Source organism: Canis lupus, chromosome 30 (assembly GCF_011100685.1).
Source record: "Canis lupus familiaris isolate Mischka breed German Shepherd chromosome 30, alternate assembly UU_Cfam_GSD_1.0, whole genome shotgun sequence".
Taxonomy (NCBI): domain Eukaryota; kingdom Metazoa; phylum Chordata; class Mammalia; order Carnivora; family Canidae; genus Canis; species Canis lupus.
Genome location: NC_049251.1, coordinates 17882825 through 17905331, shown reverse-complemented (window position 1 = coordinate 17905331; position 22507 = coordinate 17882825). Strand labels below are relative to the sequence as shown.

At 40.5% G+C, this 22507-nt stretch overlaps 2 protein-coding genes and 1 long non-coding RNA gene across 4 annotated transcripts in view; 1 reads left to right on the top strand and 2 right to left on the bottom strand.

The window, feature by feature from the left end:
* Positions 1-208: 208 nt before the first annotated feature.
* LOC102151246 (RNA polymerase-associated protein LEO1-like) lies at positions 209-15273 on the top strand. The gene is made up of 10 exons (XM_038580432.1): positions 209-963; positions 3058-3160; positions 3794-3939; positions 4624-4708; positions 6193-6287; positions 6776-6910; positions 8876-9011; positions 9956-10115; positions 10636-10722; positions 14781-15273. Exons 2-9 carry the CDS (start codon positions 3080-3082, stop codon positions 10716-10718), a joined length of 921 nt encoding a protein of 306 aa, XP_038436360.1. The 5' UTR covers positions 209-963; positions 3058-3079; the 3' UTR covers positions 10719-10722; positions 14781-15273.
* LOC119866893 lies at positions 2379-15872 on the bottom strand. The gene is made up of 5 exons (XR_005381662.1): positions 14757-15872; positions 9986-10147; positions 8397-8690; positions 5914-5978; positions 2379-2676 (listed from the first exon to the last, which is right to left on the bottom strand). It is a non-coding gene; the product is annotated as an uncharacterized LOC119866893 (long non-coding RNA).
* A 2897-nt stretch (positions 15873-18769) lies between these two features.
* The window catches only part of TMOD3 (tropomodulin 3), an 84739-nt gene continuing 81001 nt past the window's right edge, over positions 18770-22507 (bottom strand). The window contains exon 10 of one of the 2 annotated variants that reach the window (XM_038580430.1): positions 18770-21631. In XM_038580430.1, coding sequence (XP_038436358.1) covers positions 21597-21631 — 35 coding nt within the window. In that variant the 3' untranslated portion in view covers positions 18770-21596. The remainder of the gene's footprint in view (positions 21632-22507) is intronic. The other variant, XM_038580431.1, reaches the window with a different exon arrangement.

The following is a 22507-nucleotide window of genomic DNA, read 5'->3' as shown; positions in this document are numbered from 1 at the left end:
TTTTAAAAAAGATTTATTGATCTATTTGAGAGAGAGCGTATGCGCACAAGTACAGGGAGGGGCAGAAGGAAAGGGAGAGAGAAACTCCAGCAGACTCCCTGCTGAGTGTGGAGCCCAATGCCCAGGGCTCAGTCTCACAACCCTGAGATCATGAGTGGAAATGAAGAGTTGGACACTTAAACTGAGCCACCCAGGCACCCCTGCAGGTATGTTTTAAGTTTACCACACATACTTGTCTTTTCTGTGGTGTTGTACATGTACTAATTAATCTTTCCCTTACAGATGGACTACCCTACTTCCTTTCTAGTGCTGTTGGTACAATCTGGGGTGGTGGCTGTGGAGGCTTACCTGAAGCCTAGCAATAGAGAAAGAAAAATGACATAAAAAAAGAAGAAGGTCCTAAATCACCAATGTGCCATTTTCCTTATGCCATTCTTCAGTCTCTTGCTGTTTGTTGGCTTATCAAGTTGAAACTCCTATGCCTGGCTTTTAAGAGCCTTTATCCTGGCTGTCCTTTTTAAGGCAATATACTTTTTGTTTTTGTATTTGTTTTTAACTAATAGTCATGTGTATCTGTTACTAAGCTCTTTTCTTTCATCTCCAAACCGACCCATTTTATAGCAAGCTCAGTGATACTGGGGCAAGATTCTGCAAGCACATTTCATCTTTGCCAGCTGCCCCCTGTTAGGGGGCGCTGGAGGGAGACTGGAAGATTGAATAACAACGAAGAGATTACTCCTTCCTGTTTGTTTATGGAACTTTCTGGAAGCTTCCTGTCAACTTGCAGGTTTTCTAAGAGGGTCCACAAACACTTCATTACCTCAGCAGAAGCAGTTCTTTTCTACAGCAGCTCAAACAGTTTGCAGCTTTACCAACACTTGGAGAGCCAGTTTCAGTGACAAACACCCCCCCCCCCACGCCCCCCAGAGGCATCAGTGCCAGCTGGATACTTCTCTTCCTCAGGTATGAGTTTCAGCTCCATACTGTAATTTTTTAAGCTTAATAATTCCACCTCTTCATTTTGTTCCCTCATTTCTAGGAGTGAGTGGAAAATTTAAGTAAAAAATTTTTAAATTCTATATGTACAGACAGCTGGTGTTTTCTGTTGCCCAACTCAGACCTAATTGAGTAGTCGAGACAAATCCTTAAAGATGTGATTTGTAGGTTAGTTTGGGTTTCAATGCAGGTCTGAAAGGTGTGAAAGGGTGTGGTGGTAATGCATGGTATGGTGGCATGATAAATCAGATTATCCCCCCTGGTTGAGGGCTCAAGTGGCTACTACATTTGTTAGGCAGTAGTGATTGTGTGGACTGTGGTATGGGGTAGATACTTCTGAGTGCCCTGGAGTACTTACAGAAGGAAATTACAAGCTTAGGTCTTTAAACGTGTTCAGCTCAGGTCGTGGTCAGAGAACCAGTGAGCTTTCCTAACAGCCCTAAAAGAATCTCCTATCTCATAGTCAGAGGGCTGAGATAACTGAATATTAAACATTTAATTGTATGGTTACAGAATTGCAACATTAGTTGAATTCCCAGCATTTTGAAGTCTCATATGAAAGGGCATTTTTTTTTAATTTTTTTTTTTTTTAAGATTTTATTTATTTGAGAGAGCACATGAACTGTGGGGAGGGGCAGAGGAAAAGGGAGAAGTAGGCCCCGTGCTCAGCCTCAGCTGGATGCAAGGCTCTATCCCAGGATCCTAAGATCATGGACTGAGCTGAAGGCAGATGGATAACTGACTGAGCTCCTCCAGGCACCCCGAAAGGACATAGAGAAAGAAGCTGGGAGTGAGATATCTGTTTGGACTCATGACACATTTCCTAATTCAATTTCCTAGTCACCCTGAGCCTCCCTTACCTATGAGAAGCAGTTTGCTCCCCTGTACCTGAGGAAACTGGGTTTTCCTTGCTTGAAAACACTGTAATGTCACCTGGGGCAGCTTCCATTCTCTAGACTCAGCCAGCTGCATGCTGTCTGACCCACTTGTTACCAGTAGACCCATCACTAGGATCTCTGCATACTCTGACAGAGAAAGCACAAACTCTGAAGAAGAAATAGCTTATATACCAAAAGAACTACAAGCCTTTGCTGATATAGGGAGAAGCCGAGGGAATATGTGTGGAAGCGTATTTAAGAATGTGAGATGAAGGACAGACTATTGGGCCAAATTGACTGCTTTGGGCACACTTATATATTCAGGATCCGATGTTTTCATAGCAAGACATGGCTCCATAGTTGGTTAGCTTAAACAAACTCATTGGTGGCCTACTTGTAATGAAGCTTCCCTGGCATTGTGTGGAGGGAATCCAAAGGCGTAGGGAGATAAGAGTTGGATTAGACATGTCTTATGTTACATGCGTATCACCCCCTCACCTCCAGTTACATCCCCTGAGAAGGCCAGATGAAAACAACAAACATTTAATTTAATATTTTATAATTTCTGACGGTCGTGATTGGCTTAGCAGGAGAGTTGTGGCTCCGGGTTTTTGTGGCAATCAAGATACTGGCTCTGAGAATGTATTCTCTATAGGTTTGCCTGGGACTGAAGGATTTGTTTCAAAAACAGCTCACTAATATGCTCTTGGCAGGAGGCCTCAGTTTGTCGCCACATGAGCCTCTCCATAGCAGTTTGAGTGTCTTCACATCATGGCAGCTGGCTTCCTCTAGGGCAAGTGACCTAAGGAGAGAAAGAGCAAGGCAGAAAAACCATAATGTCGTGGCCTAGCCTTGGAAGTGAAGTTATATTCTGTTGATCACATAAACCAACCATGACACGTGTTGGAGGAGATTGCAGGGGGCAGGAATATCAGGCAGGAACCACCAGGAACTATGTTGAAAACTGGCTATCACAGCAGCTTTGCCTTCTACCAACCATCTTGGCCACCTTCCTTCTCTATAGATGCTTGTTATGCTTTTGGGGGCTAGGCTCAGGGAGCCAGATCAAGGTTGGCTTAGTGGAGATTTGGTTTCTGAATCTTGAGAAAATGTTGAAGTGATGGGCTAAGAACTGTGTAAAGAACTTCAGTCAGAGAAATTAATACTGTACGTGTTCTCCCAGCATTGAAGATTATAGTAGGACCATGGATCTGTTTGGAGACATAGATGACATTTCTTCAGAGAGTGATGGGGACAATGAGCAACCTATTCCAAGGCAGGCTGTTGTAAGTACAATCACTAACCTCAACAGGTTCCATTATTCAAGGTTAAAAAGAAAGTTTCAAAGGCTGAAGGGTCTGCCTCCTATGAAAAGAGGACATTGATAATTGAGTAGAATTGAGTAGTGGTCTGAAACACTTGGTGAATCAGGGTGACTTTCTCAGCTCTGTTGGGAATTGTGGGCATTTGAGGGCACAGAGAAACTGATCAAAATGAGGATGATGCCAAACTTTTGGGGCTAAACTGTGAGGACTCATTATTTGAAAACCTTTAAGTTTTTCTTAATACAAACTTGTGCCAGAAAGCATGTGCTATTTGACTTTCTGCTCTGATTTTAATAGTACTGAGAGGTTACACATTTCCACAGTTCTTTCATTTAATGTCTTATGCAAACTAGATAGGTCAACAAAATAGATATTTTTTCTGGTAATGAGGGCTAACAGATCTTGTTTCTGTGGTGGTATTTCTGGGGGAGAGGATGAAATTTTAGGGAGAGGCCTGAAGGGGTTATGGACTGCTTTGTCCCTAAAATGGCGTCTGAATTTACTTCTGGTTATACCTACATCTCCTAGTACCAGAGAAGAGCTGGAGCATTTTTAATTTCACTTCAAACCCTCACATTCTGATTCCTCTCTTAGGATGAACATGGATTGCCTCAGGACCAACAGGAGGAAGAGCAGATTTCTGAAACCAGAATAGAAGTAGAAATCCCCAGTATCAACTCTGATTTAGGAAATGAATTGTACTTTGTTAAACTACCTAAATTTCTCAGCATAGAACCCAAGTAAGAGGGCTGATTAAAGTTTTATTTTCAAGATCTTAAATAAAAACATGTGGAATATAAATGTTTTTTCTTATCATGAGTTGGCTAATTATAAAGAAGGGGGATTCCTCATATACCTCTGGAAAAGTAAATTTAGGATGCGCTGTGGTAGAAAAATGATGAGTTACTAATGTGAGAATTTTAAAGTGAATGATTCTTCCAGCATTTTGGCACTTATAAATAAACAGACTTGACAGCTGGTAAAGGTGTTTTTCATTAGTATAAAGCTGAAAAATCAGAAAATGAGATTGACAAAGTTTGCTAGAGAAATCATAAATATTCAGTACAAAAGCCACTGTAACTAGAAAAGACGATTTTGGACAACAAAATAGTATTGATGAGTATTTCTCATGAAAGTTCATGAGTTTAAACAGGATACCTTTTCTTTAAAAAAATAGAAAGGTAGACTATGTCTTATTTTAGAAGACATTTCTTCAAACAAGACTTAAAATTATTAGTCACAGTTGGATTTTATTTCAGATGTTTTAAAATCAAATTTCAAGAAAGTATGCAAACTAGCATACATGAAGCTCTTTGCCTCCTGTGATTTTTAATATATTGGTACATGTTGTAAAGATTATTTTATGGCATTAATAATATTCATTACTAAATATGGCTAATATGTGATTAAAAAACGATTTTTAGACCTTTTGATCCTCAGAATTATGAAGATGAATTTGAAGGTGAGAAAGTGCTTGATGAGGAAGATAGAACCAGGTTGAAATTAAAGGTACTATTCTATACTTCCTTTTTTTTTTTTTTTTGAGGTTTTTCATTAAAACAGAGATAATGATTTGAGACTTGAGATTATGAAATGTTCTTTTATGTTTACTCTTCAGTCAACAAATAACTGTTTGGAACAAGGACTGAAATGTCTTTTCAGAATCTTTTTAGGGGAGAAGTTACATACTCTTTAATCCCTGCAGTTGTCACTCTTCTAACCTTTTTCTCACAGTTGTAATTTTTCAATTAAAGTAACAATAAAAATTCTTGAAAGTTGTTAGCTACTTCCTTTAGGATAAATATAGTTAGGTATATGGAACTGCCTCTACTTTTATAGTGGGTAGCTTCTCACAACTTCCGACAGTAGAAATCTCGCAGACTCTTTATGGAATTCAGATTATGCACAAGGAGATGCCTTTTCTTCAGGCGATTCCTCTCAGGAAGGCCTGGGATGGCAGGACACTCCAGTGCTGTCACAGGGATGTTGTCTTGTTGCTTGGGGTTGCGTATGAGCTTCTGTCACAGGCAGAACCAATTTTTTTTTTTTTTAAGATTTTATTTATTTATTCATGAGAGACATAGGCAGAGGGAGAAGCAGGCTCCATGCAGGGAGCCCAGTGTGGGACTCGATCCCGGGACCCCAGGATCACGCCCTAAGCCGAAGGCAGATGTTCAACCGCTGATCCACCCAGGCATCCCAGGCAGAACCAATTTTTCTGCTACCTTTGTGATTTGGAGTTCCTACTACATGGGTAGGACAAATTTGAGCTAAAAACAGGGCAAAGTGTAAGTGTTAGGTTTTAATTTGTTAATTTTTTAATTGTACATTCTTTTATTATTTTATTTTTAATTTAATGCCCAGAGCTTCCCTGTCTTACTAGGCCAGGCTTACTAGTCCCTCTTTCATTGGGCTCATAGCCCTTCATAGACTTGCAATAGGCAGACTTCCATTTTAACTGCCTACCTCACGTGGACCCAAAGTCTCATCTTCTCTCTTTTGAAGCTCTTACTGGGATCCCTGGGTGACGCAGTGGTTTGGCGCCTGCCTTTGGCCCAGGGCGCGATCCTGGAGACCCGGGATCGAATCCCACGTCGGGCTCCCGGTGCATGGAGCCTGCTTCTCCTTCTGCCTGTGTCTCTGCCTCTCTCTCTCTCTCTCTCTCTGCGACTATCATAAATAAATTAAAAAAAAAAAAAAAAAGAAGCTCTTACTGTGTGTGATAATACTTCCATCTTGCATTGTACTCAGCTTCTGCTTCCACTGCTGTGAACTAGAGCTTAGGAAAGATTTAAACAAAATGGTTAGTTTACTCAATATTTCTAGATATTTGTGGCAGGAGTGTTTCAGTGTTGCCTGATGGGCTATTTATTTTGTGAGCTTCCTTTGTCACTACCTATGAATTCTTGGCACATGATTATAAGTCACTTGAGGAAAAAAGAACATGCAGTTTAGTTACATTGGTTTTCTAATGCCCTTGTGTTTTGAACCAGGTGGAAAATACGATAAGATGGAGGAAACGCTGGGATGAGGACGGAAATGAAATTAAGGAAAGCAATGCTCGGGTGGTCAAGTGGTCAGATGAGAGGTGAGCCCATAATACCCGAAGAGCACTGAAAGACCCAGAGTTCTCTGTGCAGGACCTTACTTTGGGGCCATCTTTCCATTAAAGAATTAACAAAATCTAGGCCTCTGGGAGGAGGACACTTTAGGAGTAGGCTCAAGATGTGATCAGATTCATGGTAGTTGCCTTACTGGGGTGAAAGCGTAATGCTAGCTCACATGCGTGAGGTGCCATTGCACAGTATAAATTGGTATTTTGGGGAGAAATGTTTCTGTTTTAGTAACGACATGGTAGAGATTGGGAAAATGACAAAAACAATTTCAGGTTAAAGAAGGATGCATTTTACCACCTTTTGCTTTAAAGGGAGTAAGTTATTGATAGCATCTCTGTTTTTCTCATGAATTGAGTATACAGTCCCATAGCATTTTAAGTAAAGCCAGGAGGGGAACATGGAGATGGTAGGATTTGTTCAGTGCCCCGCCCCCCAGTCCTGAACGGTTTCTTCTTTGCAGCCTTTCCCTGCATCTAGGCAATGAAGTGTTTGATGTCTACAAAGCCCCAATGCAGGGCAATCACAATCACCTGTTCGTTCGAGAAGACACTGGTCTACAGGGACGAGCCGTCTTTAAGTCCAAACTCACCTTTAGGTAACCGTTCCTGCTGACATTTTGTTCCTGGTAGGTAGAGAGCAGTGGGGCTGAGAGCTGTGCAGAGAGCCTGACTTGGCCCTGACTGACATGATTACAGGGTGCTCACCAGGGACGTGGTCTGTTTCCCACACTCTTTTTTCACCTTTACTACGAATTGCTGTTTCTCAGGGAGCCAGTTAATGTCAAAACTGGCAGGCGACCACTGTGTAAACCAGACCAGTGAATGAATTCACATTGGTTGGTGCACCTGGCAGGAGGCCTAGAAGACTGGTCTGTGCTGCTCAGCCGGTCTGTGTCCTTTCCCTTCAGCTGGGAGCCCAGCCGATCATGAGCATGTTGTCGGGGTGAGCACAGAGTAGAGGAAAGGGCTAAATGGTGTGAGGGGCTGCAGTTTGACCCCAGGCAGGCAGGTGCTCCCTGTCTGTGCTGCAGCCTCTTCACTGGACACTACTCCCTGCGCTCCTTAGCATACCTTCCCTCTAAGGACACAGAGCTGTTGTCCTTCGTGTGGCTCTCCTTGAAGTGGGGCACTTAACAGACTACCTGTACACAAGGTCTCTTTTTGAGATCACGAAAATGTTTTAAAATCAAATTGTAGGTCCTCCTAGGTAGCTCTGTCTGTTAAAGGTTTGCCTTTGGCTCAGGTCATGATCCCAGGGTCGTGGGATGGAGCCCTGTGTCGGGCTCTGCTTAGTGGGGAGTCTGCTTCTCCTTCTCCCTCTGCCCCTCTCACCCACCCCCAACTTGTGTTCTGTCTCTCTCTCTCTCTCTCTCAAATAATATCTTTATAAATAAAATCAGATTATAATAATGGTCACACAACTTTGTAATTTAAAAAATCATTTAATTGTGTATTAAAATGAGTGAATTTGATGGTATGTAAATTATGCTCAATATAATGTTACTCCATTTTAAAGACTAATGGACAGTTTTGAGGTTGTGCCTCACTTCTGTTTAAGCTGAAGAAGAGTCTCAATCTCACAACCTTTTTTTTTTCTTTTATTTTTGTAGAGAGAGAGGGTAAGTTGGGGAGAGGGAGAGACAGCATCTTAAGCAGGCTCCACTCTCAGCACAGAGCCTGACAGGGGGCTCAATCTCACGACCCTGAGATCATGACCTGAGCCGAAATCCAAAAGTCGATGCTTACCCTACTGAGCCATCCAGACGCCCTTCACTCTCACTAAATTTTAGTTTCCTTATCTACAAAATGGCGATAATATCTACTTCACAGGGATATTTTGTCAGTTAAGTCAAATAATACATAAGATGTCATGCAGTGCAGAGACCTGGCATAATAAATGCTGTTCAAGTCCAGCCTCTTAATGAGCTTTCTCAAATGCTGCTATAAAAGACAAACGATTCTACAGCCTGCTTTTTTCCATTGTGGCCTATTTTCCACATTCCTTAAGTCCCATCTCTCTACAGCTTCAGAGACTCCCTCCTGAGGATCACCCTTTCTTCTTTCTGATGTACTAAAACCTACCTTCCTTTAGTCAGGAATGTACGTTTTCCGCACCAGTGATTCCTGTTCTTGGTACTGTCCTGGGCTGTCCTGAGGCCTCCTTGCTTTGACCCTCCTTCTAATCGTATTCAGATGGAGAGACTCTTCTTTACTTCTTGAATTGTGACTTCTGGCCTCTGCAGCACCCTCATGGAACTGAGATTTCATATCCTTTTTCTGTCTCTGATTGTTGTCGGGGGTTTCTTTGGACAAGTCCTTGACCCTGCCACCTGTTCTCTTCCTTCCTCCACTTGCACTTCACCCCATCAGCATCTCCTGGGAAATGGGACGGAGGTTGGAACCAGAGAATGAGGAAGCCTCAGAGCCCCAGGACCTGTGCCCCGCTTCCCTCATCTGCTGCAGGGGAAGTGGTCACTGTCCACAGCTGTTTGTGCCGTTGAGATAATCGCCTCTAAATGTTCTTAGTCTACAGTGACACATTCTTGTCCATGTCCCAGCAGACCTCATTCTATAGACTGTGCCACACAGAGAAAGATGACCCTGCCACTTGGTAATAGATGCTCAAAGACACAGAGGATTAGAATCTTACCAATTGCTGGTTGTGATCCTGAGTGCCAGCGCACAGAAATGATTAAGGTACATTGGCTATGTTTTATCCTGGGATTTTTTTGGGGGGTATTAAAAGCTGTACTTTCAAAAAAAAAATAATCTGTACTTTCCAGAATATTAATTCACAATTAATGCCTAACCATTTTATTTCTTACAGTTATCAGGGAGCCAACCTAAACCAAGTGTGTAGTTAACCATAGTCATGTCAATGGCCACTGGTAGGATAGAGCAAACCAGCCACTCATGGGCTCACTCTCCAGTTGATGAGATTTCAGGGGAAACCTGATAATTTAGAAAATACCAACTTTGACAGATACCATAAAACTTTGTTAGCCAGACAGGAAATGCTAGGAAGGTCAAAAAGACATTCCTGACCCAACACTGGCTCTGCTTGTGAACAGCAGTGTGTGGATTGCCAGGCAGAGGAAGGGTATGAATGTTCTGCTTTGGGCTCAGGGACCCTCCCCTATGCCAGCACCTCCCCATCTTGTCATCCAGAGCTCTCGGGAAGGTCTCCGGAGTGAGATGCCCAGACAGGAACATCTAGGCACCAGTGTTGTTTGGTGGTGCCTGATCAAGCCGGAGGTCTGTCTCAGGGGTTGGCAGACACAGCCTCCCCCAGGCAGAAACACACTGGGCATGGATGAGGTTCCTCAGGCTGGTTGCTGCTCTCTGGGCTCTGAGTGGCTGGTGGCCCAGAGTGGCTGGTGGCGCAGGGGATTCTGCGGCTCCCAAGGCCACGTCTGTGCCAGTCCTGATTGGGCGGTTGGCGCGAGGGAGGAGCCTCCTGCCTCCTCACCCTGTTGCCTTCACGCCTTAGAATTAAACTCTACAAAGTGATCTCTGTGTTGGTAGCAGGTGTGGAATGGAGAGAGCCTGTACTCTGAAGACAAGAAATATAGTAAATGTAGGTTCAAATGGGCACAATGGTAGTTGTTTTTCAGTTAAAAAGTTGGCTTGCTTCTTTATAGAAAGAAGAACGTTTGAGGGCTTCTACTCACCAGACAATCCATCTGTGGGAGAAGCAGAGCCAGCAGCGGCTGAGTGTCCCCTACCAGGACCCCAACAGCATCCATGAGGAGGAGGATGGTGCCAAAGCCATTAAAAACCATTACCAACGGGAGCTCCAAGGTGAGTTGGGCATGGAGATCCGATTTCATCACCTGAGGACCACAGAGGTTGATGATGGGCATTTACTCCCCGTCCTGCTGTGATTTACTTAGAACAATAGTACAAAGGCCTTTTATTTTTAGTTAGGGCTACTTTCCCACAGAAGAGCTTAGCTGGGAAAATAAGGCACCTCCAAAGTAAAGTCAATTAAATAATTTATGTCCTTACAGAGGAAAATGTGTGATGAGCAGTTTGCCTGCTTGTGTATTGAGCCGGTATTTAAACTTTGTAATTTTTAATGTGTGCATAAACCCTTTTAGGTGTTTAAAAGCCTTGCCTCTCTCTCAGAACAAAATCTCTCAAATCAAAGTCATTTCAGCATGTCTGAAAGTTATATACATCTCATCAAAACCTTAAAGATGTTGTCGGCTCCTCAAGGGAAAATGTATAGTGGGAAGCAACAACAGGGAAAAAAGCTCAGGAATACACAGGTCTTTGTCTATGAGGGAAAATCTCACGTCTGAAGTTCCTTTGCTTTCAGAGGAACGAGCCAAAATCTGTACTTCGGATAGTGATGAGGGATCAGAAGAAGAAATTACTGAGAGCAAGGAAACTGACCAGTGATGAGGTAAAACCAAATTTATTGGATGCTAGAGGTTTACCGTTTCCTCAGTCCACTCCTGGAATGAAGAGTAGCTCCCAGCCCAGGAGCACGGACAGATGTCTGTACACTTCACTGAAACTCAGGGAGATAAGTGCAGTGATTGGACCAGGAGTGGCCAGAGGAGAGTCTGATCCTTTGTTCAGGTGGGTGTTGGAAGGCTGCTCAGAGGAGACCTCAGAGCAAAGTCTTAGGTTGCAGGGCACTTGGGCCTGGAGGGCGTCCTGGGGGGGATGGAAAGGCCTGTGAGGAAACGTGTGGGGCCCTGAGGCACCACCACGCTCAGTAGTAATTCAGTGTGGTAGAGCAAGAAGCATCCTGGGAACTGGGTGTCTTTATTGTTTGGGTATAATAGTAATTGAGGGTTATTCCGTTTTCACATTATTGAAATATTTTTCCTTTAATTATTTCCTTTTCCACTTATGTCATAAGTACAAATAACATTTTTTTAAAGGTTTTATTTATTCCTGAAAGACACAAAGAGAGAGGCAGAGGGAGAAGCAGGCTCCACACAGCCCAATGTGGGACTTGATCCTGGGACCCTGGGATCACACCCTGAGCCAAAGGCAGACGCTCAACCACTGAGCCACCCAGGCGTCCCTACAAATAAATTTTAAGTCTTAAATATATAGGGAATCACTTTATTTCCCATATGCCAGTTTAATTGATTCACTGTTTTCTTTCTGAATGTTTAACATGCTTCACTCTAGGTTTGGAGTCACAGATCAGAGTAAACATCACAGTAACAGAAATGTTAAGCATGTCAGTTAAGCACTGGTCACCTAAGGGAGACATTCACTTTTCATATAAAAATATATATTTAAAACTTCAGGGGCACCTGGTGGCTCAGTCTGTTGAGTGTCTGACGATTTTGGTTTGAGTTGTGAGATTGAGCTCCAAGTCGGGCTCCATGCAAGTGCAGTCTGCTTGAAATTCTCTCCCCACTGCCCTCTGCACCCCTACCCCTGCTCACTTGCTCTGTTTCTAAAATTAGTAAATAAAATCTTTAAAAAAAAAACTTTAAAAGTATAATGAAAACACATAAAATGCAAGCAGTCCTTTTTTAAAACCAACAGGCTTTATTTTTTTATTTTTATTTTATTTTTCCACAGGCTTTAAAATACTAAATTTTAGATAGAAAAAAACGAAATACTGAGGAAGCAGGGGAATGTATTTCAAGCAATATGATCAGAATGTCAGTCAGTATAGTGAGGAGGAATTGTCCCTCCTGGCCTGACAGCTGCCCAGGGGAAGCCCGGGTTCATGGGGCCTGACCAGCTAGACATTGTGTCTGAGGACCTGGGTTGTTGCTGCGGGGTGGCCTTCTAATGTGAAGGGCTGGCTCCTCCATCAGTTCAGACCACTTTATTTTAAGTTTTTTTTTTTTTTTTTTTAAGTTTTTAATTCCAGTTAATTAACAGTGTTATATTAGCTTCAGGTGTACAATATAGTGATTCAGCACTTCACCAAGTGCCCTCTTTATCCCCATCACCTGTTTCACCCATCCCCCAACCCCCCCTCCTGTCTGGTAACCATCTGTTCTCTATAGTTAAGAGTCTCTTTCTTGGGTTGTCTGTTTTTTCCTTTGTTCATTTTTTTGTTGTTGTTGTTTCTTAACTTTTACATGAGTGAAATCATAGGGTATTTGTCTTACTCTGACTTATTTCACTTAGCATTGTACTTTCTAGTTCCATGTCAAGATTTCATTCATTTTTAGAGCTAAGTAATATTCCATTGTATATATACTACATCTTTTTTATCCATTCATCTAGTGATGGACACTTGGGTTATTGTAAATAATGCTGCTATATGTAAACATCAGGGTGCGTGTATCCTCTTGAATTAGTGTTTTTATATTCTTTGGGTAAATACCCAGTAGTGCGATTGCTGGATGGTAGCTGGATGGTAGAGTAGTTCTATTTTTAATTTTTTGAGGCATCTTAAAACTGTTTTCTGCTCTGGCTACACCAGTTGGCATTCCCACCAACAGTGCAAGAGGGTTCGTTTTTCTCCGCAACCTCACCAACACTTGTTTCTTCAGTTTTTGATTTTGATGATGAATGATGATGAGCATGTTTTCATGTGTCTGTTGGCCATTTGGATGTCTTCTGCCCATTTTTCAATTGGATTATTTGGTTTTTAGGTGCTGAGTTGTATGAGGTCTTTATATACATCAGATATGTCATTTGCAAATCTCTTTTCCCATTCAGTATGTTGCCTTTTAGTTTTGTTGTTTCCTTTGCTGTACAAAAACTTTTTATTTTGATGAAGTCCCAATAGTTTATTTTTGCTTTTGTTTCCCTTGCCTCAGGGGACCTATCTCAAAAAAAAAAGTTCCTGTGGCTGATGTTAGAGAAGTTATTGCCTATGCTTTCTTCTAGGATTTTTATGGTTTCAGGTCTCATATTCGGGTCTTTAATCCATTTTGAATTAACACACACACACACACACACACACACACACACACATATATATGGTTGTTTAGTTTTCCCTACACCATTTGCTGAATATGCACCATTGCATATTGTTTCCTACTTTGTTGAAGACTAATTGGCCATATAATCATGGGTTTATTTCTGGGTTTTCTATTTTGTTCTGTTGATCTATGTGACTATTTTTGTGCTACTACTATACTGTTTTAATCACTACAACTCTGAGATAAAACTTGAAGTCCAGAATTTTATGTATTTATTCATGAGAGACACAGAGAGGCAGAGACACAGGCAGAGAGTGAAGTAGGCTCCTCACAGCGAGCACAATGTGGAACTCGATCCCAGGACCCCAGGATCACGACCTGAGACAAAGATAGACACTCAACAACTGAGCCAGCCAGGTGCCCCTTTGCTTTTCTTTTTCAAGATTGGTTTGGCTATTCAGGGTCTTTTGTGATTCCATACAAATTTTAGGTTTATTCTATTTCTGTGAAAAATGCTGTTGGTATTTTGATAAGGATTGCATTAAAGGTATAGAATGCTTTGGGTAGTATACACATTTTAGCAATATATGTTCTTCCAACCCATGAGCATGGAATGGCTTTCCCTTTATGTCTTCTTCACTTTCTTTCATCAGTATTTTATAGTTCCAGAGTTCAGAATTTTCACCTCTTTGGCTAGGTTTATTCCTAGTTATCTTATTTTGGGTACAACTGTAAATGGGATTGTTGTCTTAATTTCGCTTTCTGCTGCTTCATTATGGTGTATAGAAATGCAACAGATTTCTCTATATCAATTTCGGATCCTGCAATTTTACTGAATTTGTGTATCAGTTCTAGCAGTTTTTTGGTGGAGTCCTGGGTTTTCTAAATACAGTATCATGTCGTCTGTAAATAGTGAATGCCTTTTATTTTTGTGTTATCTGATTGCTGTCCTTAGGACTTCCAGTACTATGTTGAGTAAAAGTGGTGAGAGTAGACATCCTTGTCTTATTCCTGACCTTCGGGGAACAGCTGAGTGTTTTTTTGCCACTGAGGATGATGTTAGCTGTGAGTTTTTCATAGGTTGCCTTTATTACACTGAGGTACATTCTCCCTAAACTTATTTGTTGGTTTTTATTATGAGTGGATGTTGTACTTTTATCAAATGCTTTTTCTGCACCTACTGAAACGATCATATGGGTTTTTAAAAAGATATTTATTTGTTAGAGACAGAGAGAACCAGAGAGCACAGCAGAGGGAGAAGCAGACTTCTGCTAAGCAGGGAGCTCAATGTGGAGCTCAGTCCTAGTACCCTGAGATCATGACCAAGGCAGACACTTAACTGAGCCACCCAGGTGCTCCATGATCATATGGTTCTTATCCTTTCTCTTATTAATATGATGTGTCATGTTGATTGACTTGCAAATATTGAACCACCCTTGCAACCCAGGAATAAATTCCACTTGATCAGTTGATTTTTTTTTTTTTTTTTTACATATTGTTGGATTTGCTTTGCTACTGTTTTGTTGAGGATAGCTCAAAACTACTATAGACAAAGTTTCTAGAAATGTTTGAAACTGAATATTACCTCTTATCTCTTGTATCTGTTCAGGAGTTGAGGCTTCCAGAAAGAGAAAAGCAGGAGGTGAAGAGGAAGAAAATGACTGAAGTATGAAATGTGCGCTCGTTGTATACATTGTATTAATCCTTGAAGAACACAGGTTTGAACTGCTTGGGTCCACTTACAGCTATTTTTAAAAAAATAAATATGGTACAGTACTTTAAATGTATTTTCTCTTCCTTATGGTTTTCTTAAGCTTACTTTATTATAAGAATATATAATACATTTAACAACCAAAATATGTATGAATCAACTGTTTATGTTATCTGTAAGGCTTCTGGTCAGTAGTTGGCTAAAGTTTCCTTGGATTTTCAACTGTGTGGGGAGTGGGGGGTACTCCTAACCCCAACATTATTCAAGAGTCAACTGTATATTATTAAGTGTCTTTTAAAGCAATGATGACACGACTTGTTTTGACTGAAATGATGAATTGAGTCGTTTTTGCATAATCCTACTTGTGAATAAAGAATATTCAGAAGCAAGACTATGACTTTAGAAAGCCCATTTTTCCCCCAAAAGAAGCTTATTTTGGTAACTGTTTGCTCTGGGTCTTAGGTTTTTGTGCATTTTGGTTGCTCTACTCACCTCATTCTCCTGGCTGGGCCCAGGCATCGCCTCTTCTGGGATGTCCTCCTGTCCTGCCTAGCTGGGTTTGGAATCCTTCTGTGTTTTGTCATTTATTTCCATGGGCGTGGCACTAACCTACCTTCGGCCACATTGCTCTGTAGTCCTGTCAGCGCAGGTAGAGCATGGAAGGGCTTAAGGACACTGAGTGCTTTGCCAAGTGCTGCACTGGCCCTACCAGTTCTAATCCTCAGAACAACTTGAAAGGCAGGTATCGTTAGTTTCCATTTTACAGACTTGGAAGCTGAGGTTTAAAGAACTTTGACTATCTGGGGGCATCTGGGTATCTCTGTCGATTAAATGTCTGCCTTTGGCTCAGGTCATGATCTTAGGGTAGTGGGGTCGAGCCTTGTGTTGGGCTCCAAGCTCAGTGAAGAGTGCTTGCGACTCTCTTCTACCCCTCCCTCCCGCTCACATGCTCACTCTCTAAAATAAACTCTTGGGTGCCTGGGTGGCTCAGTTGTTAAGTGTCTGCCTTCAGTTCGGGTCATGATCTCAGGGTCCTAAGATCAAGTCCCACATTGGGCTCCCTGCTCAGCAGGGAGTCTGCTTCTCCCTCTCACTCTCCCTCTGTGCACTCCCTCCCTCTCTTGCTTTCAAATAATAAATAAATAAATAAATAAATAAATAAATAAATAAATAAATAAATAATCTTTACCAAAATATTAAAAAAAAAAGACCTCTGTCCAAAGCTTTTTCTTCCCAAATAAAAAAAAAAAAGCATTTTAGAGAGAAGGGTCATGATCTTTTATATGGAGCAATCACAGTGTTAAGTAGATCCTTATGGAGAAAGACCCAAAATACCTGAGATGAATGTCATCATCAAATTTAGAGGAAAGGGTAATGGGCAAGAAAATACTAGATTTGACTCCTAGCTTTGTGACTGGTGCACTAGCTGGAACACATAGCAGGTACCTAGTATTTATTGAACCAACAAGCCAACGGTATTATCTTGGGTAAGTTATATGACTTTTCTGAAGGTTTCCTCAACTCACTGGGGTTGGGATTTGATTGATTGACCATGTAAATCCCTCATGATTCAATATTTACTTTTTTTTTAAATGATTTTTTAAAAATTTTTTATTTATTTATGATAGTCACAGAGAGAGAGAGAGAGAGAGAGAGAGAGGCAGAGACATAGGCAGAGGGAGAAGCAGGCTCCATGCACTGAGAGCCCAATGTGGGATTCGATCCCAGGTCTCCAGGATCGCGCCCTGGGCCAAAGGCAGGCGCCAAACCGCTGCGCCACCCAGGGATCCCTACATTTCTTGATCTCTGAAAATTGATACTAATTAGATATATCTTTTAAAATGTCTTATTGTTAAATAGATATGGTCAAAGAAAAAAAAGGCCCATCATCTCACCATGCAGGAAATTCCAGAATTGTATTTCCCTTCCTTTTATAACTTTAAAAGCATAATTTCATGGTTGTATAGTAAATATCCATAATTAGCACTACCTCCTGAAAGGCTAGACTCCTTCAGAACGCCAAGAGGTACCAGCACCGTTTCTTTGTAAGGTCAGCTGTTTTTCACAGGGGTTGGCCTTGAGGCTCTGCTAGGCCTGCAAACAGGCCTGAGGCTGGGATCTCTAGGCCCTCAGGCCTGGCAGACATGAAGGAAAGCTTCACAAAGGACAAAAGATGTTTGATGACTTGACCCACATATGGTTGGCCATGCTCATCATTTGGTCCCTAAAAGAGCAGGGGCCACCGTGCTGGGCATGAGGACACTGTGTCCCCAGGGCCACTCGTACTCACAGGAGCTGGAGTGCCAGAGCCTCCTTACTTGCCCAAGAGGACGGGCATCAAGACCTCCTGCAGGAGAACGTCAGCCCAACAGCCATCCTCGGAAGGCCGGCCAACAGTAAAGATGCATGGGAAAGGTCTTCATTCCTCTGACACTTATCAGATTCCTCAAACCCATTATAACACATTACGCAGATTTTCTCTTTCGCTTGGTGGCTTTGGGTGCCAGGTAAGAAAGTTCTTGCTTTGCTGTAAAAATAATCTTTGGTTATCGTAAGCTTGGTTCCTGTCAGGTCCACAGAACCGTTTCTTCATGTTTTGTCAATTCACCTTTATGGCCAGACTAGACAGTACTGGTGGGATTTCAACTGTAGGAAATTACTATTTTTATGGGTAAAAATGGTGAAGTATTAACAATTTTATATGGCTTCATAGAGCAGGATAGAATAATTACAGGAAATAAGCTTGTTCCTGAAGGGGTATGTAAGAAAGTTTAGAACACAGGAACTAAAGGGATATTTCAAAAAGCCCAAGTCTATAGAATATTTGATAGACTTTATTGAAATTATTTCAGTATGATGTGGTAAGTTCTAAATGCCTATAGTACAGTTTTCAAAAGAAACTTCACTATTATGAACCAAGTTTAATGACATTTGAGCATCAGACTTTGGAGCTGAATTATAATGCAGAAGAGATAAGAATGACCAAATTAAAATGACAGAAAAATCTTTGCTAATATGTTTTCTTGATTAAAAAATAGTGAAGAATTTCTTTAGTAAGCAAGTCTTGTGGTGAGAATTATCTAGAAACATGAATGCTCAGTGAAAGGTGACAGAGAAGATAGTTCTGTAGATCATTAGACCCCAGAACTTACACCCTTGTCTGAGGGCAACAGGAGTTGTTCTGGTACGTCCATGAGTTTGGCTCGTGGGTGCCATGTGGTCAGTTAATGCTCTGCAAACATGAAGTGGCTATAAGGGCATCGTGCCAAGTAAAATAAGCCAGAGAACAAGTACTGTATGATCTCATTTATATGACTATCTAAAAAAAACTGAACTCAGAGAAACAGAATAGCCAGAGGCAGGGGCGGGGAGTGGGTGAAGGTGGTCAAAGCTATAAACTTCCAGTTAGAAGATGAAGAAATCCTGGGGACGGAATGTACAGCATAGTGACATATTAACCATACCTTATTACATATTTGAAAGTTGCTAAGAGAGTAGATCTTAAAATTTTTCATCATAAGCAAAAATCATTTTTTTTTTTAGCTGTGAGAGGTAACAGTAACTAAACTTGGGGGTAGATATTTTGCAATATATACATGTCCAATCATGTTGTACACCTTTAATACAGTTATGTTAATTATATCTCAATAATATTTTAAAGACTTTTATGAAGTTGGGATAAAGGAACAAAAGGATAGGACTGAACTTACTGCTAAGGATTCCAGAGAAAGCACAGCCCTCAGATCTGCAAGAAGAGGAAGTAAGACACGCTCTGGGAGCACAGAACCAAAAATATCAGATTTTATGAAACCTCATGAGACTATTTTAATGGCAGCAAGGATTAAATATAATGTACAACAGAACAGGATTAACATTTTATCAAAACATTTTTTCTTTTAAAATTTTTATTTTATCATGGAATCCCCTTTTTAAGTGAAAATACATCAGATACTGTCAATGGAAAAACAATTTACAAAGTTCTATTTACATGTAACTTTTCCAGAGTGCACCTATTGCACAAAGGGAGTATGTGGGTTACTTCATTTAAATAGGAATTTGCAACTTAATGACCAAGATAATTTCTCCTTGAAATTACTAACAATCTGCTAGTTTTTTTTTAAAACACAAAATGTTTATTTGGTCTTTTAAATGACAGGCACCCTTTGGAAATGTATTTTGCCTATACTTAAGACTTCTACTAGATTTAAGCTACAAGTTTATAGCACCAAAATCCTTTTTAACAATATCAGTATTAGTTATTAATATTGCTTTTTTCAATACATACAATTTCATGTAGACATACTTGCAAAATTAGAACTTCAGACAAATAGGAATGTAAAATTTTACAAAATGGGGAAATTAAAAGATTCTTTAAAAAGGCAATTTAAAAATGCAAAGAATATCCTTTGATGAGATAACTAGATAAGTTTAAACTGGTTAGTGTACAGAATGTTTTAAGGTCTTAGAAAATCTTTGGTTTTAAAAAAATCAAGACTATTTCAGAACCCTAATCTATTACAACATTTTAAAGCTATACAAGAACACTGGAAGTTACTGAAAGGTTAGGTGCCAGAATTTTAAAGATCAAAGTAAACATCAGTTTTCTCCCTTGTAATTACAATTCTTGACTTTCTGTCCTCAATTGGATCAATGTTCATCTTTTTAAAGATATTTATGAAGAAATGTTTCTTCAGCTATAAAATGAACTGTCATAGCTCAGGACTAGAATGGTAGAAGCAAAACACTTCTTCCTACTGTGGTAAGTAACAAATGAAAAAGATCCTAGCCTCAAGTACATACATAGACTGTGTAGGGCCCCATCTATGTATATTTTAAAAAAAAAAACTCACAGTAGAAGGGGTAACATACTTCTCAATTCATTGACTTACAGGACAGTGCAAGCAAGGAAGCCTTGCTGGAAGTATAACGGGTAGCCTTAGACTCTCTCCACACTGACTCTCCACCCTGCTGCAAGTGTACAGTCTCTAAAATCAAGAACATTTCCAAAGTTGTATATGAAGAGACACACACACAAAAACACTTGCTAACTTGGAGAAAATATATATCAGTTGTCTCTAACTGAAAAGTAATAGTGCAAAGTCTGTCTTTGGCCCCTTGGAAACACTGGATACTGATTTAACACAACAAAGACATTCGGTTCTTATAAGGGAAGCTTTGGCCTGCTGAGGCGGCCTATAACCAGAGCACAGAAGACACTGCCTACCTAGCTCATTAAGTAAACTGTCCAGCCCAAGCCAAAGGAGTAACATTTTGTAATTCAATTTAAAAAATCCTTGCCTAAAGAATCCATAGACCTATCCCCCTCCTCTTAAATGGGGTTCTTCCCTTTACTCCCTGAAAATGATATAGCCAGGCCTGAATTCTTCCTGCCTGTTTCCTGTAGCTGTGATAGCTCTGCGCCCTTCTGCTCCAGGAGCTGCCCTGAGCCAGGGGGTGAATCCAGGTTCAAATCCCGTCACTCCGCCTGCACTGGAGGCAGCCTTCACCATGCGACACTGTTCAAGTGTTCATTTGAATACTGTGAGCAGGAGTAGTAGGAAGAAACTTTTCTCAGGAGAGATTACTTTTACACCATGTGGACCAAAAAAGATAAGATGAAAGGAAACATAATAAAAATTAGGCTTATGAAGGACAGTTTTCCTTACTGGTCAGACAATTTGTAGTGAGCCCTGAGTCACTACTGTCTTTGCAATTCTGCAGCACATGCACGAATTCTCACAATACTGTGCAACAGTAATTCATACCCAGGCCAGTTTCTAATTTACAGTAATCATCAGTTTTGATGACCATTTTGCATATGCCTCAGACTCCAATTCCATCACGTTTATTATCTTTGATTACACATGTTTAATAGCCTTTTTTTTCTTAAATTACCAAGAGTTGGCAACATGCCTTTTACAGGGAAGAAAATAGCTTGCCTACTTACATGCTTTTTATATGACCTTTCACAAAAATTTAATAATGCCCAATTAAGATAAACTACAATGAATTTAGACATTTTGAAACGACGTATGTAACCTGGCCATGCTGATGGCTTTGTTTAAACAAGTCCAGGTGTTTCTGACGCACATACGCCAGACAAGTGCAATGACCTGGAACATGCAGAAGGCACCTTTCTCTCTCCCAGAGATGTGCTTTTACTCCTGAACAGATGACCTGATTTGGAGTCCTCTGTTTTAAAATCCTGGCATTTTGCTTTCTTGATAGAGGCAAAAAGCATACTCTTGCCAAGTTCACGTATTCTAAAACATGGAAAGGGCTCCCCGTGATGGAATAAAGAAAGCTTTGATGAATGTCTTGTACCTAACAGGTACAATAGCAATTCTCATATCAGTAATGTCCCTTTTTGATTTTAAAAAGATTGGTCCCTAAAATGTTCATATTCTACATAAATGATTTCCTAAACTTCTACATTTGTATTTTTAAACTCATGACTCATCACAAACCATTTAATTAATAAGCTAAATTAAAATTGATTTTAGCAGAAGAAATGTTATAAAATACAAAATACCACCTACTATTGATTTTACAATTTGAAACTAATAACAAACTAGAAAGAAGATACATGTAGTTTAAAAAAAAAAAGATTTCCAGTCTTTTCCCTTCTACCCAGGAAAATGTTACATCTGACACCACCAACATGAGCTCTTGGTGACCTCTTAAAAGTCTCCCAAAGATTGTATCTTGGTGGACTTACTGGTGGTCTCCTTCAACTCGTCTTTTGCGAACTGTGAGGAAAAAAAAGAAAGGTTAGAAATCCCTGTTACTTTGTACAATGTTAACTTGCCTGTAACCAACAAGTTTCTATATAATCAATACAGTTAGAGTTGCACATAAATGTCCATTTGTAGTTAAATAAAAAAATAAAAGGCCATTAAAATGGAATATTCACATCCTTCATCATTGCCATTTCCTTGCTGAGAACTGAGAGGTTTTCAAAATGAGAACCATGTGTCCTCATCTCACCTGAACTCCCACAGGAGTGGGGGAAATCTAAACTACTGCTCTGCAGTCACCTTCACATCACTGTATCTGTCTCATTTATTATTATAAGCATTGATACCTATTAAAACTGACTTATACACATAAAAATAAATTCACAAAAGATATGGAAGAAAAAATAAAACAATGACTTATAAATTTACTGTGTTAAATTCTGAAGTGACATTCAGATAGCTGGGAAGAGAAAGTACTAAAAGTAATGATTTGCATGCTCTCCTGACTAGGCACTGCAACCTATTTAGTTTGTGAAAGAACATGCCATTTTACCATTTTATTTTTTTCATTTTACCATTTTAAAGGTAAATGACTTGCTACCGCTTTCCAAATTTTCCTTCTACTGTCTCCTACAAAATGAACCATGTTCTGACAAAACAAAGTAATGAACTCTCAGACCCTAGCGATGTGGTAAGATCATATCTGGCGATTGTATAAACTGGACACCGAAGTGCTCAATCAACTAGTTCAACGGATGGAGTAAAAGAAAGGTGCATATGTTTCAGGAGCCCCCAGCCAATTCAGACTGGTGACCCCCAAACCAGCAGGCCGTACTCAGAGTAGGATAGATAGGGCCTTCAAGCAGACATTCAAGTTTACGCGTATTA